Raw genomic sequence first — 21,361 nt, 5'->3', positions numbered from 1 at the left:
CACAAAGGGTGTCAGACTCTTAAGAGAGGGCCTCGAATGGGGTGAGCACGAAATCAGGTGCTGTTATCATGAATATTACATTTCTGTTCAGGATCAAGCGGCTTCTGACAGGGAAAAGCCCAGAGAGGGTCATGCACTGGGAACAGTACACACAGCGGCCACGAGAAGTGGTACAACCTTCCTGGAGTCCAAAAAGGGGAGAGACTATACGCATGAGGACAAGCATGGTATTTATTTAGTACATTTAGAATTTGGTGAACACTAGATACAACCTAAAGGCCCACCAAGAGGGGAACAATCCGTTTGTAAGGCCATTAAAAGTGAGTTTAAAAAGAGGGTTTCATGTAGTGGGATAAAGCTCACAAAATACTGTTGAGTGAAAAGGGCAGATATCAAAATGCTTATACTTTACAATCTCAATTATAAGTGCGTGTGTACAAAACAGGCACCTAGCACAGCAAAAAAGACAGCATAAACTTGAAAACTTCATCAGTGAACTTATTTGCAGACAGTGGAATTATGGGAAATTAATCTTCACGTTTAGTTTAGTTTTTTAGAAATAAACATAAAATCACCTGTGTATCTTAAAAAATATTATTTTGAGAGCAAAGCTCACTAGTACAGCTTCTGCAGCCAAATAACCCCCAAGATCTGTTGTCATTTTTGTCCTTAGACAGCCTTGGCCCCCGTGAAGCAGCAGTGTGGAAGAAGCCACAGGACAACTTCCTTCGGGAACCTTTCCAAGATTTAGGTCTCTCACCTCAGCCCCTCCCTCTTCAGCCCGAGCCACACCCACTGCCCTCCCCTCTCTCTCCCAGCCCTGGGAAGCCCGGAGGAAGAGGCTGTGCTGCTCTCACCACCCAGCTGCAGTGTCTCCCCTCTGCCTTGGCAGCGACATGGCTCTGGAGAGGTGGCCTCCAATTCGGTCTTCGAGGCCCACTCACCTCACACTCTGCTTTGCTCTTTGGTCCGACAGTGCCCCGGATCCGCTCACTCAGGGGAAGGTGCTGGATAAAGGTGAAGCCTGGGAGGACGGAACAGTAGGGCTCTGCCCGCTGCCCGAAGTTGAACTCCACTGCACAATTCTTCACCAGGACATGAGGGTAGAGGGCCTGACCCCCCAAGGCTTCCTTCTGGATTCGGAAGGCAATGCCCATCCACTTCCCATTCTTGGTGAAGGAAAGTTCCACATCATTTCCACATTCAAAGTCCTAGGAGAAAAAGCCAAAGGAAGATAACTGCCAACACTCAGCGTCAGGCATCGGGAGCCAAAGCTGGGAGGAAGCAGATGCAGGGAGTGGAAAGACAGCCTCCCTCCCCCAGCAGATACATGAGGCGGCACCAGGGAACAGCTGAGAAGGTGCGGCCAAAGCCCTCCTTGCCCCCAAACCCCAAAGCTGGGGGATGTGACACGTTGTCATTTTAGGAAGCTCCAAGTCTTGTGCCTAGCCTGGGACAAATGTGAAGGAAAAGGCGATTCTGTGTGTCCTCAAGCCTAGCCAGGGCAGTCTGCGAAGAGAACAGATGGAAAGAAAGCCACAGCAGGGCCTTCTGAGTCAAGTCCAGCTCTACAAATGCTTTCATTTGTTTGTTCAACACATGTTCTGCAGCTCCTGCTCTTCCTGGTGCATAGGCCTATCGGTGATCCGGGCCTAACAGGGCTCGGGGCCTGGTGGGGAATCAGACAAGGACACTATCCTAATTTGTAAGAGCACCTACCCAGGATCAGATTCTCCGAGGAGGGGACCTGTAAGCCAAGTCCTGAATAATACATGGAAGTGAGCCAAGTCTGCGGTGGGAGGAGACAGTCCTACAGAGAAGTGTTGTTTGTGTATAAATCCGATAGTGAGAGAACAAAGGGTCAGCCTGGCTGAAGCAGAAAAGATGAGGGAGGAGTAACTTCAGGTGCAGCGGGTGAGTCAGGCGTATTTGTTCATTCAACAACCATTGAGTTCTTACGGAGCAGCTGGAGCTTAGTGGTTAAGACTGGGAAGGCAGACTGCTTCAGCTCTGCTATTTACTGTGTGACCTTGGGGTTCCATCTACAGTTTCCTTATCAAACAAGGGGGGCCATGACAAGATTCTATGTTGCAAAGAGGACTAAGTGGGTTAGTGGGACCGATGAGTCCGAGATGCCAGGCACTGTGGGGAGACATGGTCCCTGACCTCAGCGTTGTGAGAGGCTCTCTGTCACCTCAGGAGTTTGGACTCCACGCTGATGGCAGAGCAGAGCCCCTGACTTGTTTCAAGCAGGGGAGTGGCCTGGTCAAAGCCGTTTCAGGAAGATCACTCTGGGTGCAGGGTAAAGGTTTACATTTAAGGGAGACTCAAAACTTGGGATCAGATGGCAGCTGAAGCAAAGCACGAGGTCAGGTTCCTGGTATAAAAGTACAAGACCTGGTATTCTTTCCCTCTTGAATGGGGAGACCACCTTGGAACTTATCCTTTAAGAAGGAGCGAGCGCCCCTTTTCCTAAATGGCTTCCTCACCACAGTTCTCAGTGCTCACAGGACACAGCTCTATACGGTCCTTATCTGTTCATCTCTAGGTGCCCACAGAGGTCAAGATCACGCAGGGCAGACACACAAACATCTGCCAGGGTGAATCCTGCCCATTCCCTGCAGCGGGATTCCCACCGTATCTTTCCACCTGAGCAAAGTGGCCCAGGTCACCTTTGCTCCACATGGAGATGAGCATCCCAAGGGTCAGTCTTCCTCATGGCCACCAGCTTCACTCAGGGAACTTCCCACATCGTACAAAAACCAGCACCCTCAACTGACAAATCCACCACCCATGGGGCCATCTGTCCAAGAGGCAAGTGTGGCCCTATCACTCCTGCTAAAACACCCTGGTGCCGGTCCAGGGCCTCAAACCTCAAAGTCATCATGCCCGGTGCTACTCAGAGCCCGCTGGTTTTACGGCCTCATCGCTCACACCTCCTCAGTCGTCCCTAAGGCTCCAAGTACAACACTCTTTATGGTCTGCGGAAATGGGTTCTACTGTTCTCGCTTCCTGGCAGCCACTGTATCCTCTGTTTTGTGACTGTTGAGAACTCGAGATCTAACACAAACGGGCTCCCCCTGGCTTCCCTCAGGTCACTGGTTTCCACACCCCCTCTAACCCGTCACCCCAAGCCTTTTAAAAAGTTATGGCACCCTTTGAAAAAAGGAAACTGCGCATGGCATCTTAAAAAGAGAAGTAGAGGTGCCCCGGCTGAACGATCTAGTTGCAGCAGGAATCAAGGCCTATAGTTCCACACTGGCGCACGCTCACAGAGCCTCACGCCTGGATGGGACAGAGTTTGGGGGATGCTGCCATACACTGAGGACATGTTAAACTGCCGCAGCCTCTCTGGAGTGCAGTCTTGGTGACAGCGATCGAAATTTAAAAATACACCTCTGACCCAGAAATCACACTTTCAGGAATAAACACTACAGCTGGATTCCCACAAGAATGCAAAGACGGATGTGCCAATCACTTAGCCCAGCACTGCCAACTGTGCTCCAATGGGGAAGTAGGAGACGCTATAGGACAGAGCAGATCCAAGTGTGGAAACACAAAAAGATCCCCAAGAGACTGTGGTACGTGGGAAAAGGACAAGGCGTCACCGCAGCATCGACTCCCCCAGCAGACAGCTTCCCAGGCCACCAACAGGAGACCGGCTAAATTAACACAGAATAAACTGATGCCTGCATCAAAATACGAGGCAGCCACCAAATAAAAAGGGGAGAAACTAACCAAATGTCCACTAACGGAGAACTGATGATATGAATATTGTAAGTACAGACAACGACTGCAGACCATGTGAAAGAACAAAATCTTTTAGGTAGCAACAGAAAAAATATCTCAGATAAATAATTAAGTAAAAACCAATGTGAAATGCTGTGCTACCTTTTGTGTAAGAGAAGAAAAATGACAATTATCTTTCTTGTATTTGGATAAAGAAATCCCGAGGACTGGGGGCTCCCGTGTGGGGAGGGCGTATGTGAACAATGTGTGGATGGGGAAGGTCTGCAGGAGACTACACTGTGTTATCTTCTGACATATCTCTCTTGGTATCTTTGGAAACCACATAAATTCATTAATTATTCAAAAATGTTTTTAACTGAGCTAGATCCATATTATCTGTGTGAAGGAAAGACAGCCAAGATCGTTAAACAGGGGGGAAAAATGCAAGGTATAGAGCAGTGTGTAGAGCATAAACATGGTGAATTTCTGGTTAAGAAAACATGTTTTTTATTAAAAAGATAATGAGGTCATGAAAGACAAATGAACACTGGGAATCTGTTTCACACTAAAGAGCCCTGACAAGAGAATGCAATCCGTGATCCTGGACTGGATCCTGGACCAGGAACAAAATTGCTCTAAAGGAAACTGCTGGGACAACTGACAAAATTTAAATGTGGACTGTGGAGGAGATAATAGCATTATATCAATGTTAAATTCGATAACTGTCCTGTGGTTAAGACAGCAGCTTTATTCTTAGGAAATGCAGACTGAAGACTAAAAACTAAAGACATGATGTAGGCACCCTACTCTCCAGTGGACCAGATAGGAATCAGACACAGATACTGTGTTTGAGAAATGGTGAAAGCAAATTGCAAATGTTAGAATCTGCGCAAGACTGAGATTTCTTAGGGCTTTTGAGTTTGAAATCATCTTCCAGTGAGAGTGAAGGGGAAAAAAAAGAGTACACGGGTACAAACAAGAGGGAGGAGAACAAGACCAAGAGGAAGCACCCGGGCAGCCACCCTGCCTGAGGTCTCGTGACACACTTTACGTCTAAAGCTCCTACTGATAATGGCATGAGGTAGTATTTACTCAGCACTTACTATGCTTCTGGCATTGGTAGAAGTGTTCTAATGGACTGGCTTAATGGCCCTAGACCCAACTCCACGACTCTCATTGAGAGCATGCTGAAATACAGGGAGGGGGGCTGCCCAGGGCTGTGAGCGGACAAGCAGGAGCTGGGTCCAGGGAGTCTGGCCCCAGAGCTGCAGCCATGGCCCCGTGTACAGCACTGTCAAGCGTCAGTCACTGTTCTCAGGGACTCAAGTTGGACTGCAGGACTGCCACCCTCTATCTTGTTCTGTTTTGCATCCACCCCCACCCTTCTAGAAGACAGTGCACTGTAGGAAGCCTGGCTCAAGCCGTACAACGTGAAGGATGGGAGAGGTTTTGGGATGAGGGGATGCCACAGTGGGGCAAGCGCCAACAGCACTGCCTTTGTGAGCAGACAGGCTATTCCACAGCGAAGAGAAAAGAAATTCCCGGTGTATTTAGAAAATGTCCCTCTGGTATCTAGGACTGGAAGAAGGCTGCACGCACCTGACATCCCCAAACCTCTCCAAGGTGCCGTCTGACAGCTTCGCACGAAAGACCAAAGAGGGTAGAATGGCAGAATCCTGCCCAAAACAAGAGCCAACATTCCCTTCTGGGAAAGAGAGGCAAAGAGCTATGGCAAGAGCTGCTGGACAGGGAGGACCATGGACAGAGGTATTCTGAGAAAGAAGCCTGCAGGTCCAGCTGACAGGACCAACGTTTGGTTCCGCCAACTCCCACAGGCTGCTGGCACTCACCGCAAAGCAGCCAATCACGTCATTCTCTGCAAACTTGTCTCCATAGTTCTCAAACCGGCTGTTGGTGGACTTCTTCCCAGTGCCTCCGTAGCCGTAGGAGAAAGGCTCTTCGCCTGATGGAAGAAATAGGCAAAGGCCGGTTAAGCCCACCATGATCCCAGCAGCCTTTATGGCTGCCACATACTTTTAAAGAAAAAAAAATTAGTTTCTTTACTCGTTTTACTAATCAGATGCTTTGGGGGCGGGGGGAGGAGGTGAGGAAGGTCCTGCTGAAAGGAAGCCCCTCATTATGCAGAATTCTGGGGGGCTTGGTGGGTTTAGGTGTGAAGTCTGGGGATGGGAGCCGACCTGAACCACTGCACAGAGGGAGAATCTGGAATGAGAGGGAGAAGGGGAGAGAGGAGCTAGGAAGAAGGCGGGCTGCATGCAGAGGCGCAACCTTCCTCGTGACACTCAACATACAGTCGAGTCTACTAATGACACCCACTTTTGGTGCCAGTGGGTTCTGGGCAGAAATCAGGCAAGGGCCTGGATTTTGCTTCTGGAGACTGTGAGGTTTACACGCTAAGGAAGGCACTGGATTTGCTCAGGCTACAGAACTGGGGGCTGAAGCAATGGGAGAAGGAGTGAGATCGTGAGGGCCCTGCCTGACACCCGGGGTGTATGGAGATCCTTGGCCAGGAACCCAAGGAGCATCCTGCCAGAAAAGCAGGCGCTGACAGGCATGAATTCCAGGCCCAATGGTTCTACATACCAGCTGCTGGCCCCGGACATCTGACCGCTCTGGGCTTTGAACCTTTACCTGTATCAACTACCCACCATTTACACCCAAAAACTCAGACAGAGAGAAATCGAGAGGACACAGGCATCTGAAATAAAAAATGTGAATATCTATCTAAATGGAACTGTACACTCCCGACTTAACATTTCTACTTTTAAGGGTCAGTCTTAAGTGAACAGTCAGATCATTACACACAAGGATAGCTTAAGAGTTTAACTGCAAAAAATTGCAATCAACTTACATGATCCACAAAACCTTATTTGTAAGTGACACTATTACAAAAAGGGAAATTGTGCAGTGGTCAAACAGCTCTACTTATTTACAAAAATATGCCCAGCATCTATTAAGAAGGAAAAAAAAACCAGGCTATAAGACAGTACCATAGTGTGACCCAGTTTGAGATATACAAAGAACAAAAGAACTGCCCAGAAGACTGTAGATAAAAATGTTAACACTGGTTATCTCGCAGGTTTGGGAGGATTTTCATTTCCCCCTCTCCCTATGGCCTAAACTGTACACACGAGTACACGTTTTCATAATCAGATGTTTACATGACCAAAGCAAAAGGTCTCCGCATGGGTCATCGAAATCAGTCACTTGGGGCCGGATGTCACTTGAGGCCCCTTGAACATTCAAACCCTCTCAATGGGCAGCCCCTGCCTCTCTCTGCCTACCAGCCCCCTGCTCCCTGCTTCCCCTTCTACTCTGGGTTTGGCTCTGGACAGAAAACCCCAGACAGAACTGAATGGGACTTGAGGAACTTATTTTCAGCATGGTTTGAGGACAGAAGACAACTGATCTTTTTAAAGAAAGGGATCAGCCTTCTAAAGAGAACTGTGGACCCTCTCCTAAAAGATAATCAATTTCTCATAGAAAAGTTAAGATGACTGTGGTCCTTCCAGTTGAATCCTGTATACCTGAAGACAGGCAGGAGGTGTCCCACCCTGGGCTAGCTGTGTTCCGAGTCCCATGCTGGGAAGAGAAGTTTAGGAAGCTTGAGAATCCAGGGACAGAGGCAGCTACTCTAGTATCTGGACCGCTAGGCTGCCCTCCCCTTACCCAGCTGCGTGCTGCAGGAGTCCAGGGACCAGCCGATACGGACGACGTGCGGGTCGGGCTCTGTGGAAGGAAGGTGCTTCACGGAGATTTCCTCATTGATCTGAGGACAAAGAATAAGAGGGCTCAGAGCTGATGCTCGGAGGCTTGCAGGTTACAAGGCAATACAAGAGGGCAGCACACAGGCATTAAAAATCAGCAGTGGCTCTTGTTGCTGGGGAAAAGGTGTTGAAGCCACTCAGAAGGGCCTGTGGCACTGAACCCAGGGACTCTGAGGGGCTCAGGAAGTACAGGGCCACAGAGACAGGCACTTCAAAATACAGTTGTTTTTTAAAAAAATATTTTATTTATTTTTTTGACAGAGAAAGAGAGCACAAGCAGGGGGAGCAGCAGGCAGAGGGAGAGGGAGAAGCAGGCTCCCCACTGAGCAGGGAGCCCGACATGGGGCTTGATCTCAGGACCCCGGGATCATGACCTGAGCTGAAGGCAGACACTTAACCGACTGAGCCACCCAGGCGCCCCATGAATATAGTTATTTTTCAATTTTAATATGCTGCAGGGGAAATGGGGACTTTCATACTTAGCGTAGAAGGATAAATTGGCACCATGTCTTTGGCAAGCAATTTAGCAATCTCTTATGAAAACTGCAAATGCATATGCTTTATAACCCAGCAATTCAACTTCCAGTTTACTCTACAGATGCACCCATAGGTGTACGCGGGACCACATGACACACGCACAGGATATTCAGTGTGACGCTGTTTATATTAAAAACAACTCCCTGGGCGCCAGGGTCCTGGGATCGAGCCCCACGTCGGGCTCCCTGCTCGGCGGAGAGCCTGCTTCTCCCTCTCCCTCTGTCTGCCGCTCTGCCTACTTGTGTTCTCTACCTCTGTTAAATAAATAAATAAAAATCTTAAAAAAAAAAACACACAACTCCCCCCCACCAAACCATCAGTAGGGCACTGCCAAAAATAAAATTAAAAAATAAGGCACTGCCACATTACGGCACATCCACGCCACAGAATAGATGAAGCAGCCAGAGAGCGAAGCATGGCTGAGGTACAGGGACGGAACTTGTCATCCAAGACATGGTACTAAGTACAAAAAGCAGAAAGAATGACCCACGCCTTCTGACTTACCTTACAGGTTAGACTGCCTAACAACCCTACCTATCTGTATTAGTTGGTGGCTTCTATAAAGTTAACCTATTCTATTGACTTTTGGATGCACATTTCCACATTTCGATGTGTCCAAATCAGGGTAGATCTTACAACTGATGTAGTGAGAAAGCACTCTAGAAGTTTAACTGACAGGGTTTCTCTCTGAGTGGCACACAAAACAATTCGCAACTCAAAACCGACAGACTTAGTCAATCAGAAATGATAAACCTCGGTCAGCTTGCCCCTCTAAAAAACGGGGAGCGTAGTGCCTCTATCATGATGGTACAGTGGGGAGATTAACGGAGATGTCCATGTACAGAGCCCGGCACCATTATGCAGTGTGTGCAAACAGTACTGTAAATACTAGCGGTCATAAATAAGTTTGGATTTACAAGGGACATGCAAGAAATTGTTAACACGTGTTATTTCTGAAGAGTAGAATGGGGACTAGGAGGATCTGAGTCTAACTTCTGCTTTTTTTACCCTACACTCTTCTGTGCTATCTGAATTTTCGCTGAACACGAGAATGTGTCGTTTTCCTAAACATAACCTGACACGAACCATGGGGAGACAATGGTAGAGGACGGCCTGGTGGCTCTTTGCCCAGCTCTCCTTCTGGCCTCTCTTTAACTGGCAGGGTCCACTTCCATTCCTTCTAGCTCATTTTTCTTCCAAACAAATCCTTTTCCCAGTTCTACAAACATGTTATCCCTAGCGAGGTTGGCTGTATAATACCTGGGTCAAATCTCACTGAAGAAAAAAATAAAAAAAAAATAAAAAAATAAAAAATCCCACCAAGCAAAAATCACCCTGATGAGGCACTGTATGGTTGGCTTGCTTTCCCAATAGGGCGTTCAGCAATGATATGGTTCTCTAGAGTCCACCATGCTTTTTTTGCTTGGACACACACAGTCTATGCTCAATCTTTTTTACAGTCGTGGCTCTGACCCAAGTAGCTGATGAACGGCTCATGCCAAAGGATGGACCTGCTTTCTGTTCTTAAACCCTCAGTTGCTCCCACTCACCTTCATCTCGAAGCACACACGGCCCCTTCTGACTCCATAGCTGGCACGGGCTCCTGACCACAGGTAGGCAAAGCCCTCAATTGTGAGAGGGTAGCCACTACTCCGGTCTCGGGCCACCTTGAAGTGGAGATCGCAGTTATCTGTGGAGGAAAAAGCTGGAAGTTAGCTGATATTTTAAAGATCTGAGAGAGGGAAAGGCAAAGGTAAGTCCTCCAGGAGTGCTAACCAGGAGTACACAAGCAGACACATCGTGAGGGCAGGTTCCTGAGAAACCAGCACACCCGCTAGCCATTCTCCAGCTCGGCAGCAAGGCTCCAGACTACTGCAAACTCACCGGCACAGGACCAAAGCAGCCATCACACAAAGGAACTGGGCTCTCCACCTGGCTGGGGTCCAAGGATGGCGGTTGGAGGAACCCCCAGAAATTGTACACAAATGCACTTTACGGGACGGTACACGTTATAGGGAAAGGATCCGTATCTCATCATGTTCAAGGGACTTAGAATTTAAAGGCTAATCCCAGAGCCATAAACCCTAACCATTTCCCTGTGCTAAGTCTATCGGTTTGGGAGCCAGACTCCTGCTGCCAACAGGTGCACAAACATCTGACCCAGACCCACGCTCGCCACCAGGCACCACTGTCCAGGTGCACCGCAGGCTCCCACCTCCCCTGTGGGCGTTGGACTCTCCTGCTGGAGCTCCAACTCTTCCCATTCTTCAAGAAGCCCGTCAGGCCTCCAAGAAAGTCTTTCCTGACCACACCATCTTTTCTGTAAAGGCTGAGAGTTGTGGTCTGTACATTTGGCATTTGATCAGCCACCACTTCACTGACCACTGCCACCCAATACTTAAAAAAAGTTTAGCTTTACTCTGGGTATATGGGCTTTAAGATCCTGTGACAGAAGGGACTGTGTACGAGGTGTCTTTCTCTCTTCCAAAGTACAAAAAGTACAGTGTTCTCAGACACGATCTGGCTTCATTTAAAGTCAGGTTCCCAGGTTCTACCACTGAGATCCTGTCTGACGAGAGGCAGGACCTCTTATCACCACTACCCCTAGGGTTCAGATGCATAGTCAAGGGGAAGCCACTTATCCAGTGGAAAGAAACTGGAGGACAGAGGGCAGGGCGGACCAGTCTAATGCCTCCGAGGACAAGGTGGCATTAGTTTCACCAGGAACGTGAGCAGTAGATGGAAACTGGGGGACTGGTCGTCAAAGAGTTAAGTTTCCCCAGCCGCACTCAGGTTCCCTTCTTGGTTAGCTGACAACCCCCTGGGTGTTCAGGGTTTTCCAAATTGCCCTTGTACCCATTCTGAGGAGTGTTACTGAAAGTTCTCTGAGGTAGCAGGGCAGAATTATACCTCCCTGAAGAGAAGGTGAGAGAAGAAAAATGACCTGCCCAGGATCCCAGGTACAGCTGGGAGATCTTTGGCCTCCGAACCAGTACCGTTGCTCCAGAGCCTGGTTTCTCACATCCCAGTTTCCCAGAACTGACTGCAAAGTAGGATCAGATAGGCACCCCAAGGACTCACATGTGTCGATGGCAACAAGAGTGTCATCAAAGTCATCTTCATCCTCTTCAGCGGGAGGTTGAGGAGAGCGGCCCCTGTCAGGAAAAGGGGTTAAGTCCCATGAGAACAGTTAGATGAGCACAGAGGAAGGGAAATGAAGGTTCTCTTGGAATTTATAAGTGGCCTCCAGATTGCTTCCTGGATTTCAGTTTCTTCCCACAGAGGTTAGCAAAAGCACTCGGCCACCCTACACCCTTGCCATGAGAGCAATGACTGTTAACTCCTAAAGTGGGGACAGGGACTAGAGAGGGCGCCCTCTGCTCAAGAGGGCCAGCAGAATCATTTAACTAGCTTGTTCCAAGATGACTCTCCTCTCACACCCCAAGATTCTGAGCCACGCCCTGTGCGTGTTGAGAGCTGCCTCCATACTGGCCTCTGTTACCGATGGGAAGATACAGTAGTTCAGCAGGGATTGGGCCAGAAAGGGGACTATACAAGGACTCAGATCACCCCAGTCATCACAATCTGTCCACATCTTCCTAAGACTCTATATCCGCAAGTGTTTGAAATGACCCATTTTTTCAGTCTCTTTCTGTCAAGTGTCCTAAATTATGAATGAGACTCATCTCCTACCAAAACACCAAAATGGGACTAATGTTAAAATACTGCTGGTTTCCACTTATAGGAATAAAGGAGAAATGTAGAAGAATGGGGCCCAATGCGCAGGGTCCCGTGTGCCCGGATCAAGTAGCCGAGGCCCATCTGGGAGGCTTCCCTCTGGTGAGTACCCCTCCAGCCCTGCCAGTCCAGGGCCAGCACAGAGCCCTGTACAAGGAAGGAGCGCATCACACAAGAAGTCTATCCTAGAAAACTTTCCCTGCCAACCTCAAATCGGAGCAAGTATTCCTCCTTTGCTCTCCACAGGCAGGCAACCTAGACCTCTGCTCTGCAGGAGGCACTGGGAGAAACTCCTAAGAAGTGGTTCCACATCGTACCTTTAGTCACAGCCAAAAGACCCAGGCCCTGTCTCAGAGTCACAAGCCATGAGAGGATGGAGTCCACCAAGTAGGAAATAAAATGTGTCAGACAACGAGTCTAGATGAGTAGAGAAGGAATGGTCATTCCTAGTTTGTGATCAGAAAACTCTTCACCCAGAAGCTGAAGGAGGGGAGGGTAGGATTGGGGCTGACCAGAGGGGTGGAGAGGCCTTGTCAGGAAAGGAAAATGACCAGGGTAGAGAGGCCACTCCCTCCTCTAATCTCCTGACACTCACACGCATCCGGCCTACTGGCCCCACTAGGTTGTGGCATACTGGTGTGTCTATCTCAGGCCCTACACTGGGACCGAAAGAGAGCAAAACCCACTGTCCAAATCATCCGTGTCCCCAGTGTCCAGCCCAAGGGCAAGCACCTTGTGAAAGGAGCATGAGTGTGACGACGAATAAACTAGGAGACAGAGGGAAGCGTGTGTTTGGGAGAAGAGTCAGGAAATAAATCTTTCCATCAAGGGATATTAAGCAGCCACGAAGAATAGGACACCGTGCAGGACAACAGGGCTGTGAGGCAAAGGACTGAAAAGGCAGGCTGGCACCTCACATGCGAAAAGCAAAGTTTTTGGACTTTATCCTGAAGGTAATGAGAAGGGAGGAGCTGAGGGAAGGAGCAAAAGTTTAGCAAAGCTGAATCTGGCAGTGAGTGCAGGGAGGGCTGAGTGAGTGAGTAAGGGCAGGGAGAGCCCTGCCCACTTCGTTAGTTCAAAGGTCCCAGCGGGCACCAGGCTACAGACACAGAAACCTACTGGGAAAGGGGGGGACTACTGCCTCACACACCCACCTCCTATCCTCTCGGTGCTCGAAGTACCCCCGTCCCCGGTTTTCTTCATAAGGCCTCTTGCGACTCTGGAACTGCTGTCTGTCTGGCTTGAGTTGAGATGCTTCGGGCGGGAGGAAGCTGGCGGGTGCTTCTTGCTTCATCTCTGTCTTCACTTCTACTGTCAGGACAAATCCAGACAGTCAAGACACTTGGAAACTCCCTAGTTATCACTTTTCTGGTCCCTTTTACCTCAGGAGATATTGGCAGGGTCCTGACTACAGTGATGATGGGCTGGGCACAGGCAGCTTGCCGGGTTCAACGGAAGCCTGCCAAGGGAGCCAAGAAGGCCGTACTGGAGAACAGGGCCAGGGTAAAGGGGGGCTGGAGATGGCCAGCCAGGCCCATCAGCGCTGGCCGTTGATGAGGTGACAGATGTCAGTCAGATAACTCTCAGGCTTCACGGGGAGGGAGAGGGGACTTCAGTACTGAATAAAGGCAAGCTCTCCTAAAGGCCCACCCAAAGGTAGAATGGCTGCCTTTGGCTACTTTGCCAAAGGCCCCATGAAAGCTGGCAGCTACCTGGGCCCAGGCCAAGTAGAAGAGAACCCTAGAAAATTTCTAAGATCCCTTTAAATGGAGATCCCATGATCCGACATTCTCCAATTTCTCCTCCCAGAGAATCTCTCCAACTCAGTTCTTACAAAGCTTCTTCAGTCTGGCGGCTGGGGGGGTGGGGGGCGGGGCGGGGGGTGTCAAGTCAACAGGACATTGTGGTCCCACAGCTAACTCCACTGGCTTCAATCACTCTACCACAAAGCCCAGAATCACTGCAGAAGCAGGGGTGGGGGGTCTGCACTTAGGCCAGCCCATAGGTGTCATGGCCTTATTAAGTCACACCACAAGCAGAAAGTCAGGATGGGATAACATGCTGTAAACCACGGGAAAGGCCCAGTCTCAGGCAGACCTCAAGAATCAGAACCAAGAATCTAAGAACCTAATCAGGAGCAAACCGGAACCGGTATCTATGCCTGGTGCTGTGGATCACTCACATCTCCTCACTTCAGCACTCAACCCAAGACCCCCTCGCATCACTCCCTAGCTCCGGCACACACAGAAAAGGCTCCTGGGCCTCCAGGGCAGGGACTGCACTCACCCATCTGAAGAGAGCCTCCGTGGTCCCAGCACAGAGCTGCGCTCACAGGAGGCCCTGATAACTGTTGGTAACACACAGAAAATACTCTCCTTGGGCCAAATGATCCCACAAGTCTCACAGAGCCTGACACAAATCTGCAGTTTAACCTACATTAAAATTAAAATCCTGAGGATTTCACTTTGTGGATGAACCAAGAATGGAATTAGATACAATCAACTAGATTCACTAAGAAAGGGCACCGGGGCCACAACACAGTGAAAGGAACACAAGACTGGGAGGCAGTCCTGGCTCCGTCATTATTCAACAGTGGGACCTTGCTTTCCAAACTGTAGGACACAAAATGGTTGGGAATGCTCATTAACCAAGAGCAGTGGCCCAGGCACCGGTTTCCCAGGTTCTAACCCCAGCTCTGCCGTCAGACAAGCCACCTCCCCAGTGTGTAAAATGGGAGGTGAGAGCGGAGTTACATCTGGTGTTCCCAAACTGATGCTACAGGGCACTTTGTTCTACAAAGACATACTTGGGAAACCCTGGGTTTAAACAATATGACACAGGGTTTTTTCAGTCCAGGACTTCTCAGGGCCTCTAATGCTCTGAGTACAGTGATTCTCCCAGGAGTGGGATAGCACATGCTGCATTTTCCAGATATATTTTGGCCAAGGAACCCTTTCCTGGGAAGTCCCTAATGATATCTCCTGGAACAATATTCTTCAGAACATGGGAACAACTGGACTAGATTTGGAAGGTCCTTGCTGGATTCTACATTCTAAGATTTTAAATAAGACTCAAGTATTGGCCTCTGAGTCTAAACTCTCCAGGGTATTGGTACTAACATCTGAAAACAGATACCATGAAGACTCCCCTCTCTCAACACCTGGGAGCAGGATTAAATTCTCTCCTTCAGAAGAACCTTGCCAGAGTGACAGTGCCCAAGAGGAAGACAGGCTTTAGGCAGAGGGCATGGGCCACGTACAGATTCTCTTTCCCTCAAAAGAGACGTACAACGTGCATGTTCCCACCTGGGCGATAGGCCTGCTGCTGCTCCATTTCCAGCGGTCTCCTCTCGTAGCCAGACTCGTTCTCTTGCTTGATGACCTGGCTCTCATAGAATTGGTTTTGCCTGGTAATATTGTCCATGACATCTTAAAACAAAAAATGGCCAGTTAGAAGGGTGCTTCTTGGGACCGGAGGTGGCTTTTTGGTGCTACACGATGTCATCCCCACTGGGAACAGTCTGCCAAAGGCTAAAAGGTATGATAACATCTTCAGATGGAAACCTATCTGGGCAGTCAGTGGACCCAGCTGCCTGAGGACATGCCCTCTTGTCCCTCAAATGGCTGGTGATGCATCTGTGACTGGGTTGTACAGAATCCCAACAAATAAAACCAACTGAGGTACAAGTGCTCTGGTTAAAGTGAGGAAATAGGAGGATCAGAGAAGGTATACCAGCTTGGCCTTACCCCCAAAGTCCCGACTCCAGGGCTGGGACAACCCTACAGACACCTGGGACTCCATGTAGCAGTTTAAAATACACCAGTCTGGCTGTCCTCTGACATGGTGTAATGCGTAGGGAGTTGGCTTTAGGGCACAAATCAGTCCTCTGCCTGGCCCAATTCACTCCCATCTGCACAGTCAACCCTCTTTACGAATCTCTTCCACCCCCCAATAGCTGCAAAGATAAAGGTATCCATGGGTGGGATAGCACATGCTCAGTTGGTTAAGCGCCTGCCTTCGGCTCAGGTCATGATCCCAGGGTCCTGGGATTGAGTCCCAAGCATTGGGCTCCTTGCTCAGCAGGGAGACTGCTTTGCTTCTCCCTCTGCCTGCCGCTCCCCCTGCTTGTGCTCTCTCTGTCAAATAAATAAATAAAATCTTAAAAAAAAAAAAAAGAAAAAGAAAGAAAGAAAAGATAAAGGGTATCTAACGCAGTTGAAAGGGAAATGGGAGGTGGGGGGAGGGAGAAGGAAAGGAATTGTTAAGAAAACAGGAGTCCTAACAGTGGCCTTTAAACTCGTTAGGGAATAAGTCCTGAAATATTTGGAGCTAGGTGGGAAGGGTCCTGAGAAAATGTCTTATGGAATAAGACTAAGAATAGAAGCTTATTCTTATTAGAATAATATTAACTACCCATGGAGTGCATACCACACACCAGACCCTGGGATACAGCTAAGAGTAAGTTTGCCCCACTGAAGCCTTCAGGTTAGTGAAACAGACATACATTAAACAAATACTTAAACACAAAAAGCAAATTCTAATTGTGTTCACATCTATGAAGAAATTAAGACAGGGACCCAGAAAGTAACAGAGAAGCCTTGACTCAAAGGATACATAGGTGAGAGCTCAGTGATGAGAAAAGAGGAAACATTTGTGGGGCTGGAATAACATGTGAAAGCTCAGAGATGAGACTAAAACCAGAGTAGCAAACTCAAGAAGACCCTTGCAGCCAGAGCCAGAGAGAAGTTTGGAAACCCAGGATGAGCAGCAAGCAGGCTTTCCAACCCAAGGGCAAACTCTGCTAGGTGCCTCTAGGGCCCTACTAGTGGCTATGCCAGGGCCGGCAGAACCACAGGGAAGGAGAGACTCTTCTGCCACTTGCTGACTGACTGGATCCTTTCTCAGAGGACAAATACATCTAGGCACAAACCAGGTGCAGCCCAAAGGGAGGAAAGTAACAGATCACGTGGTTTGCTACAGCCCTGTTTACCAGAGCTTGAAGGAAGGGTTGCAGCAGGGCATGAAGGGGGCTCAGAGGATTTTGTTGCAGGGGTAAAGGGAAAAGGGAAGAAATAGAGTATCTCCTTAATTGGAACACAGGGAGGGCTTTTCAAACCATTCGGTTTCTTCTAGGCTCCAAGCACAGTGCTCTTCTTCCCACAAATATTCACATCTCTCTTCTCAAGAATTTCTCCTGTGCCCACAGAGGAAGCTGCACCCGGATAAGCCATGATTCTGGGGTCCTTCTCCACTCTAAAACATCCACCTCCTAATAACAGGCAGGCCCAGTGCTAAGCTCCCTACACGTGACCTCATTCATAACAATCCTGGGGGGCACTATTATTATCCCTGTTGTGCACACAACGAAACCACCTGGAGGTACACTGACTTGCCCAAGTCACAGAGCCATCTTTAAAACAAAGTCCGTCTGAGTCTAACATGCCCTCTTCTGAGGCACCTCTGGCCACCGGGCATTCCTCTTAGGCATTCCTACCAGGGCCTCTCCTGCCCTAGACATGCACACTGGGCCACTCCTCCTCCGTTCACAGGTCTCTGCGAGGGGAAGTATTCTTCCCCACAAGGGCATGTGGGCCCTGGACAATCCCTAGGCTGCCCCCACGGCAAATCTATACTCCAGGACTTCCCACCTTTCATAAACGAGTCAGTAAGCACCCAATGCCAACTCAATTTCTTGTCTCTTCTCTCACCCCCTTGCTCTCCTCATTCTCTTAACCCCATGGCACCCTCTTTTCAGAGAACTACCACAAACGCTGGATGCCAGAGTCTTTTCTACTTACTCCTTAACTTCTCCAATCCTCACTCTGGCTAGAAAACCACACTTTTCTAACTCCAGATTTCCTCCCTTCCATACCAGGGCCTTCTCTCTTCAGACAATCATAGATCTACCCTATAACTTCTCGTTCTGAGTCATACCTTCTGGCTCTTGCAGCGGTTCCCTACTACACCCTTAGACCCCCAATCCCTGGGCACACAAGTAACTTTTTCTGGGGACCAAGGAGCCTTCTCGTGAAGGAGACACTCAGCCTCAGAAACACTTCCCTCACTCTATCCTGAGGCCCCTAGCCAAGTCAACAAGTTTTCTTTCTCTTTCCATTCTATACTCTCCCCTCTCCCATATTTACTAGCCACATATACACTCCTGTACTGGACACAAGGATCATCTGTCCCCCAGATCCTTCCTCAACTTCAAACTCCACCAATTTGCTATCTGCCCCACCCCACCCCCAGCTACCTCTGTTCTTCAAACACTCCATACTGTTAATCCAAGACCATTCAGCAGTAGCCACGGGATTACCTGTCCTCAGAACCTACCCAGCTCAAGACCTCTTGGTTCCCTGCCCAGGGAGGCATCCTTCCCTCCCCTGCCTGCCTCCAGTGACCAGGGTTCCCTAAACCTCCTCTGGAAGTCAACCAGAAGGTCCCCAGATTTCCCAGCACCAAATGCCCAAGTTGGCCCTGCCTCAACGTTGGCCTTCCAGCCCTGGATCTGAGAGTCCCCCAGGCCAGCCCCGGACAGAGGTGGGTCCCTCACAGTCCAAACACATGGTAGTCTCCCACATTCCCTAAATGCTCACTAGCCAAATACCAGAGCACCCAGTCCATCAGATCCTCCCCCTGGCCAGACACCAGCACCTCCATCTCACTAACCCATCCCAGTACCAAAGAGGAGAATTCCCTACACCCCACCCAGCAGCAAACTCCAAGATCCTCTGTTCTCAAAACTCTCCCAGCTCTAAAAACACGGCTCCCGACGCCCAGCCCATACGCTGGGCTTAGCAGAGCTCTCAAGCCCACCCAGCTCCAAACCCTGAAATCGTCATTTCCAAGACCCTCCTCAGCCCGCGATTAGAAAACCTCTTGTTCTTCCGACACTTGGGCTCCAGAAACCACGGCTTCCGGTCTCCGAGCACTAGGCTCCGGAATCCTCTACACCCCCCGGACCTTCCTCATCCCCCAAACCCAGTGCCCCCACTCCAGTATCTCTCCTGCCCCGAATGCCAGGGTCCACCCTCCGGTCGTCCCGAGGCCCTCGGCCCTAGATCCTTTTCAGCGGCGGGTAGCGGGATCCCCCAATCCTCAGGCCATCTCCCCGACCTCAGGCGCCGGGCTCCCCGACCCCCGCCCCGCGCACTCTCACAATGTCCGTCCGGCCCCGAGTAGCCGCCAGGCTCCGGGTGCGGTTGCAGCCCGGACGGCGGTGGCTGCGCCGTCCCCTCCAGCTCGGAGCCCCCCTCGGTCTCGACCTCCTCGTTGTTGTGCCCGGGTCGCCCCGGTTCGTCGTCGGCCTCGAGCTCCCGCTCGTCGTCGGGCTCCTCGGCCTCCAGCGCCGCCTGCAGCCTCTCAGCAAGCTCGGCCTTGAGGCCGCGAGTGTCCAGGCCGCGGCGCTGCAGCTCCTCGCGAAGTTCGTTCACCTTCAGACGGCGCACATCCATGGCCCGGGCCCCCGGGGCGGCCCCCGAGCCCGGCCCGGCCTCCCAGGGCTCTGTCCCCCTTAAACCTTTCCTGTCAGGAGGCGAAGGGGGAAGGGGGGGGGCCCGCTCCAATGGCGGCGGCGGCTCAAAATGGCCGCCGCCGCCGCCTCCCCCTCCTCCGTGGCCCCATGCGATGCAACACGGGTGCCAATTGGCCATCGCGTGAAGGCAACGGGCGCGGGCCGGGAGACTCAGCCAATCAGAGCGCAGCTTTCAAAAGAACGGCAATGAGAGGGCTCAGGAGCAGCCAGGGAGGAAGCGTTGGCCTACGTCGCTGCCGCCGCCGGGGCGGAGGGCGGGAAAAGGCGGGAGGCGGAGCACGCGGTGATTGGGTAGCACCCGCGCGCCCGCTCCCGTAGGGTCAAATGAAGAAAAAGGAGTAAAGACTTGGTCCAATCAGCGATGGGATCTCAGAATGAAATCCGTCCCGCCCCTCCAAAACACTCTCGGCCTTTCCTGCGCGGTCCTTTCATCAAACTGGGGTCTCCTGTAACACATACCCTGATTGGTCTAGATCTCCCGCCCCTAGAGGAGTCCAAGCGGTAAAACCACTAGAACCAATCAAATGGAGGGTCGGCCGACCAACTCCCCCTCCTCCTTTCACTGTTGCCTTTAAGAAACCGGAAAGATGAATTCGCGAAGGATCCGCCCCTTGCCGTTAGGGCGGTTTCAAAACAATCGGCCCACCAATCGCAATTATTGTTTTATCTCACTAAAGCTCGTACAGTGGGATCGCTTTAGGAAAAGCTAGCCAGATTGGCCGTTCTTCAGCGGCCTGCCTCACAAACGTCGCTGTGGAGGGAGGCCGACGAGATAAAGTAGATAAATTATCCTTAAACTGGAAGAAACTCAGTTGCCTTTATGAAAAGGAGTCTTTTGACTTAGGTTTGAATATAGAGGCTAAACTGACAACGGGAGAAAAGTTGTGAAGGAAATCGCACCCTCCTCCCTTTGATAGTTCATCTCAAGGGGCGCCTCTTTCCACGATCCTAGCTTTGCCGCCGTCTTTCTCTATGGTTGGTATCTTACGTGGAATGGGCGCTCTGCACGCGACCATAGAGCCTTCCCCTCCGGGAAGACCTCCAGAAGTTCGCGGGTCTCTACCCCAAATCCTCTAAACCGCTGTTCAGTAGTTCTGGCAGTTTGGCGTCTGTACTGACAAGTTAAAGCACACAAGGTTCGTAGTTCAGCCTCACGCCACAAATGCAAACGCCACAGAGTTTCGCAATGTCTACCAGTGCACCACCTGTCGCCTCTTAACTCAAAAGACACAAAACTTCTGTCAAAGATACACAGTCGGGATACACAGTCGGGATACACAGTGCAAACGCCCGCTGCCCACTGAGCCATACCGTAAGCCCACAAAAACCGCACACTACTTAAGACAAAAACACACACGACACAGATAAACAAATGGCCGTGAGTCAGATCAGATGCATCAATGAAGGGGACAAATACACCAAACGGCAGTGTCGATGTGGCCACTCAGGTCCGCAACAGACAGGCGGCATCAAATGAGAAAGACAAAGGACAGTTACGCTACACGCTGACACGGCCGCCTCGACACACAGCACCCACTCAGAAACGGGGCAGACACTCACGTGGGCCCGGAGATTCCAGTCCAGACGTCCCGCCCCTCGCCCACGTCCGACTTCCTCTCTCCTCCCAGCTTCCCACAAGGATTTGTTCTAAAAAAGTTTGTGGCCCGGATTGAACTGTCCTCGGTTTTCAGGAGCGCCACCGGGGGGCGTCCGGGCGCTGCCAAGGGTTTCTCCATGTGCTGCCGGATACACCCAGACACGCGGGCCCTCGATGGCGTGCAAAGCACTGTGGTTTGTCTTGGCAGGAGTCCCTTTGTGGGCCCGTGACGACTGGAGGTGTTCTGTGCCTGTGTTTCTATGTGAATCTGAACATTTGAGTCTGTGAGTACTTGTACTCTGTGTGTCTCTCTGTGTTTACCCTTCGTAATCTGTGTTACTCTAGTTTCTTCCTATTCCTGGTGAATATCTGCCTCTCAGATGTTTGTAAATATGTTTGTATCTATGTAATTTTTCGCGTCTGTTACTATATGTGTCT

General features: G+C 50.4%; 1 protein-coding gene across 4 annotated transcripts in view; it reads right to left on the bottom strand.

Annotated features, from left to right (window-relative positions):
• The window catches only part of HNRNPUL1 (heterogeneous nuclear ribonucleoprotein U like 1), a 36,947-nt gene extending 15,979 nt beyond the window's left edge, over window positions 1-20,968 (bottom strand). The window contains exons 1-8 of one of the 4 annotated variants that reach the window (XM_028095823.2): window positions 20,887-20,968; window positions 15,098-15,220; window positions 12,947-13,103; window positions 11,136-11,209; window positions 9,605-9,744; window positions 7,420-7,519; window positions 5,580-5,692; window positions 945-1,211 (exon numbers count right to left, since the gene is read on the bottom strand). In XM_028095823.2, the coding sequence (XP_027951624.1) occupies window positions 945-1,211; window positions 5,580-5,692; window positions 7,420-7,519; window positions 9,605-9,744; window positions 11,136-11,209; window positions 12,947-13,103; window positions 15,098-15,215 (969 nt within the window). In that variant the 5' untranslated portion in view covers window positions 15,216-15,220; window positions 20,887-20,968. Of the gene's footprint in view, window positions 1-944; window positions 1,212-5,579; window positions 5,693-7,419; window positions 7,520-9,604; window positions 9,745-11,135; window positions 11,210-12,946; window positions 13,104-15,097; window positions 15,221-18,951; window positions 19,377-20,886 lie in introns of those variants that run through there. The other 3 variants (XM_028095819.2, XM_028095820.2, XM_028095822.2) reach the window with 3 other exon arrangements.
• Window positions 20,969-21,361: the final 393 nt, after the last annotated feature.

This window comes from Eumetopias jubatus, unplaced genomic scaffold (genome assembly GCF_037043125.1).
Source record: "Eumetopias jubatus isolate StellerSeaLion01/CBP00866 unplaced genomic scaffold, mEumJub1_p1.0 scaffold_10, whole genome shotgun sequence".
NCBI lineage: Eukaryota > Metazoa > Chordata > Mammalia > Carnivora > Otariidae > Eumetopias > Eumetopias jubatus.
Note: the sequence above shows the minus strand (reverse complement) of the source record. Positions and strands in the feature narration are given on the sequence as shown.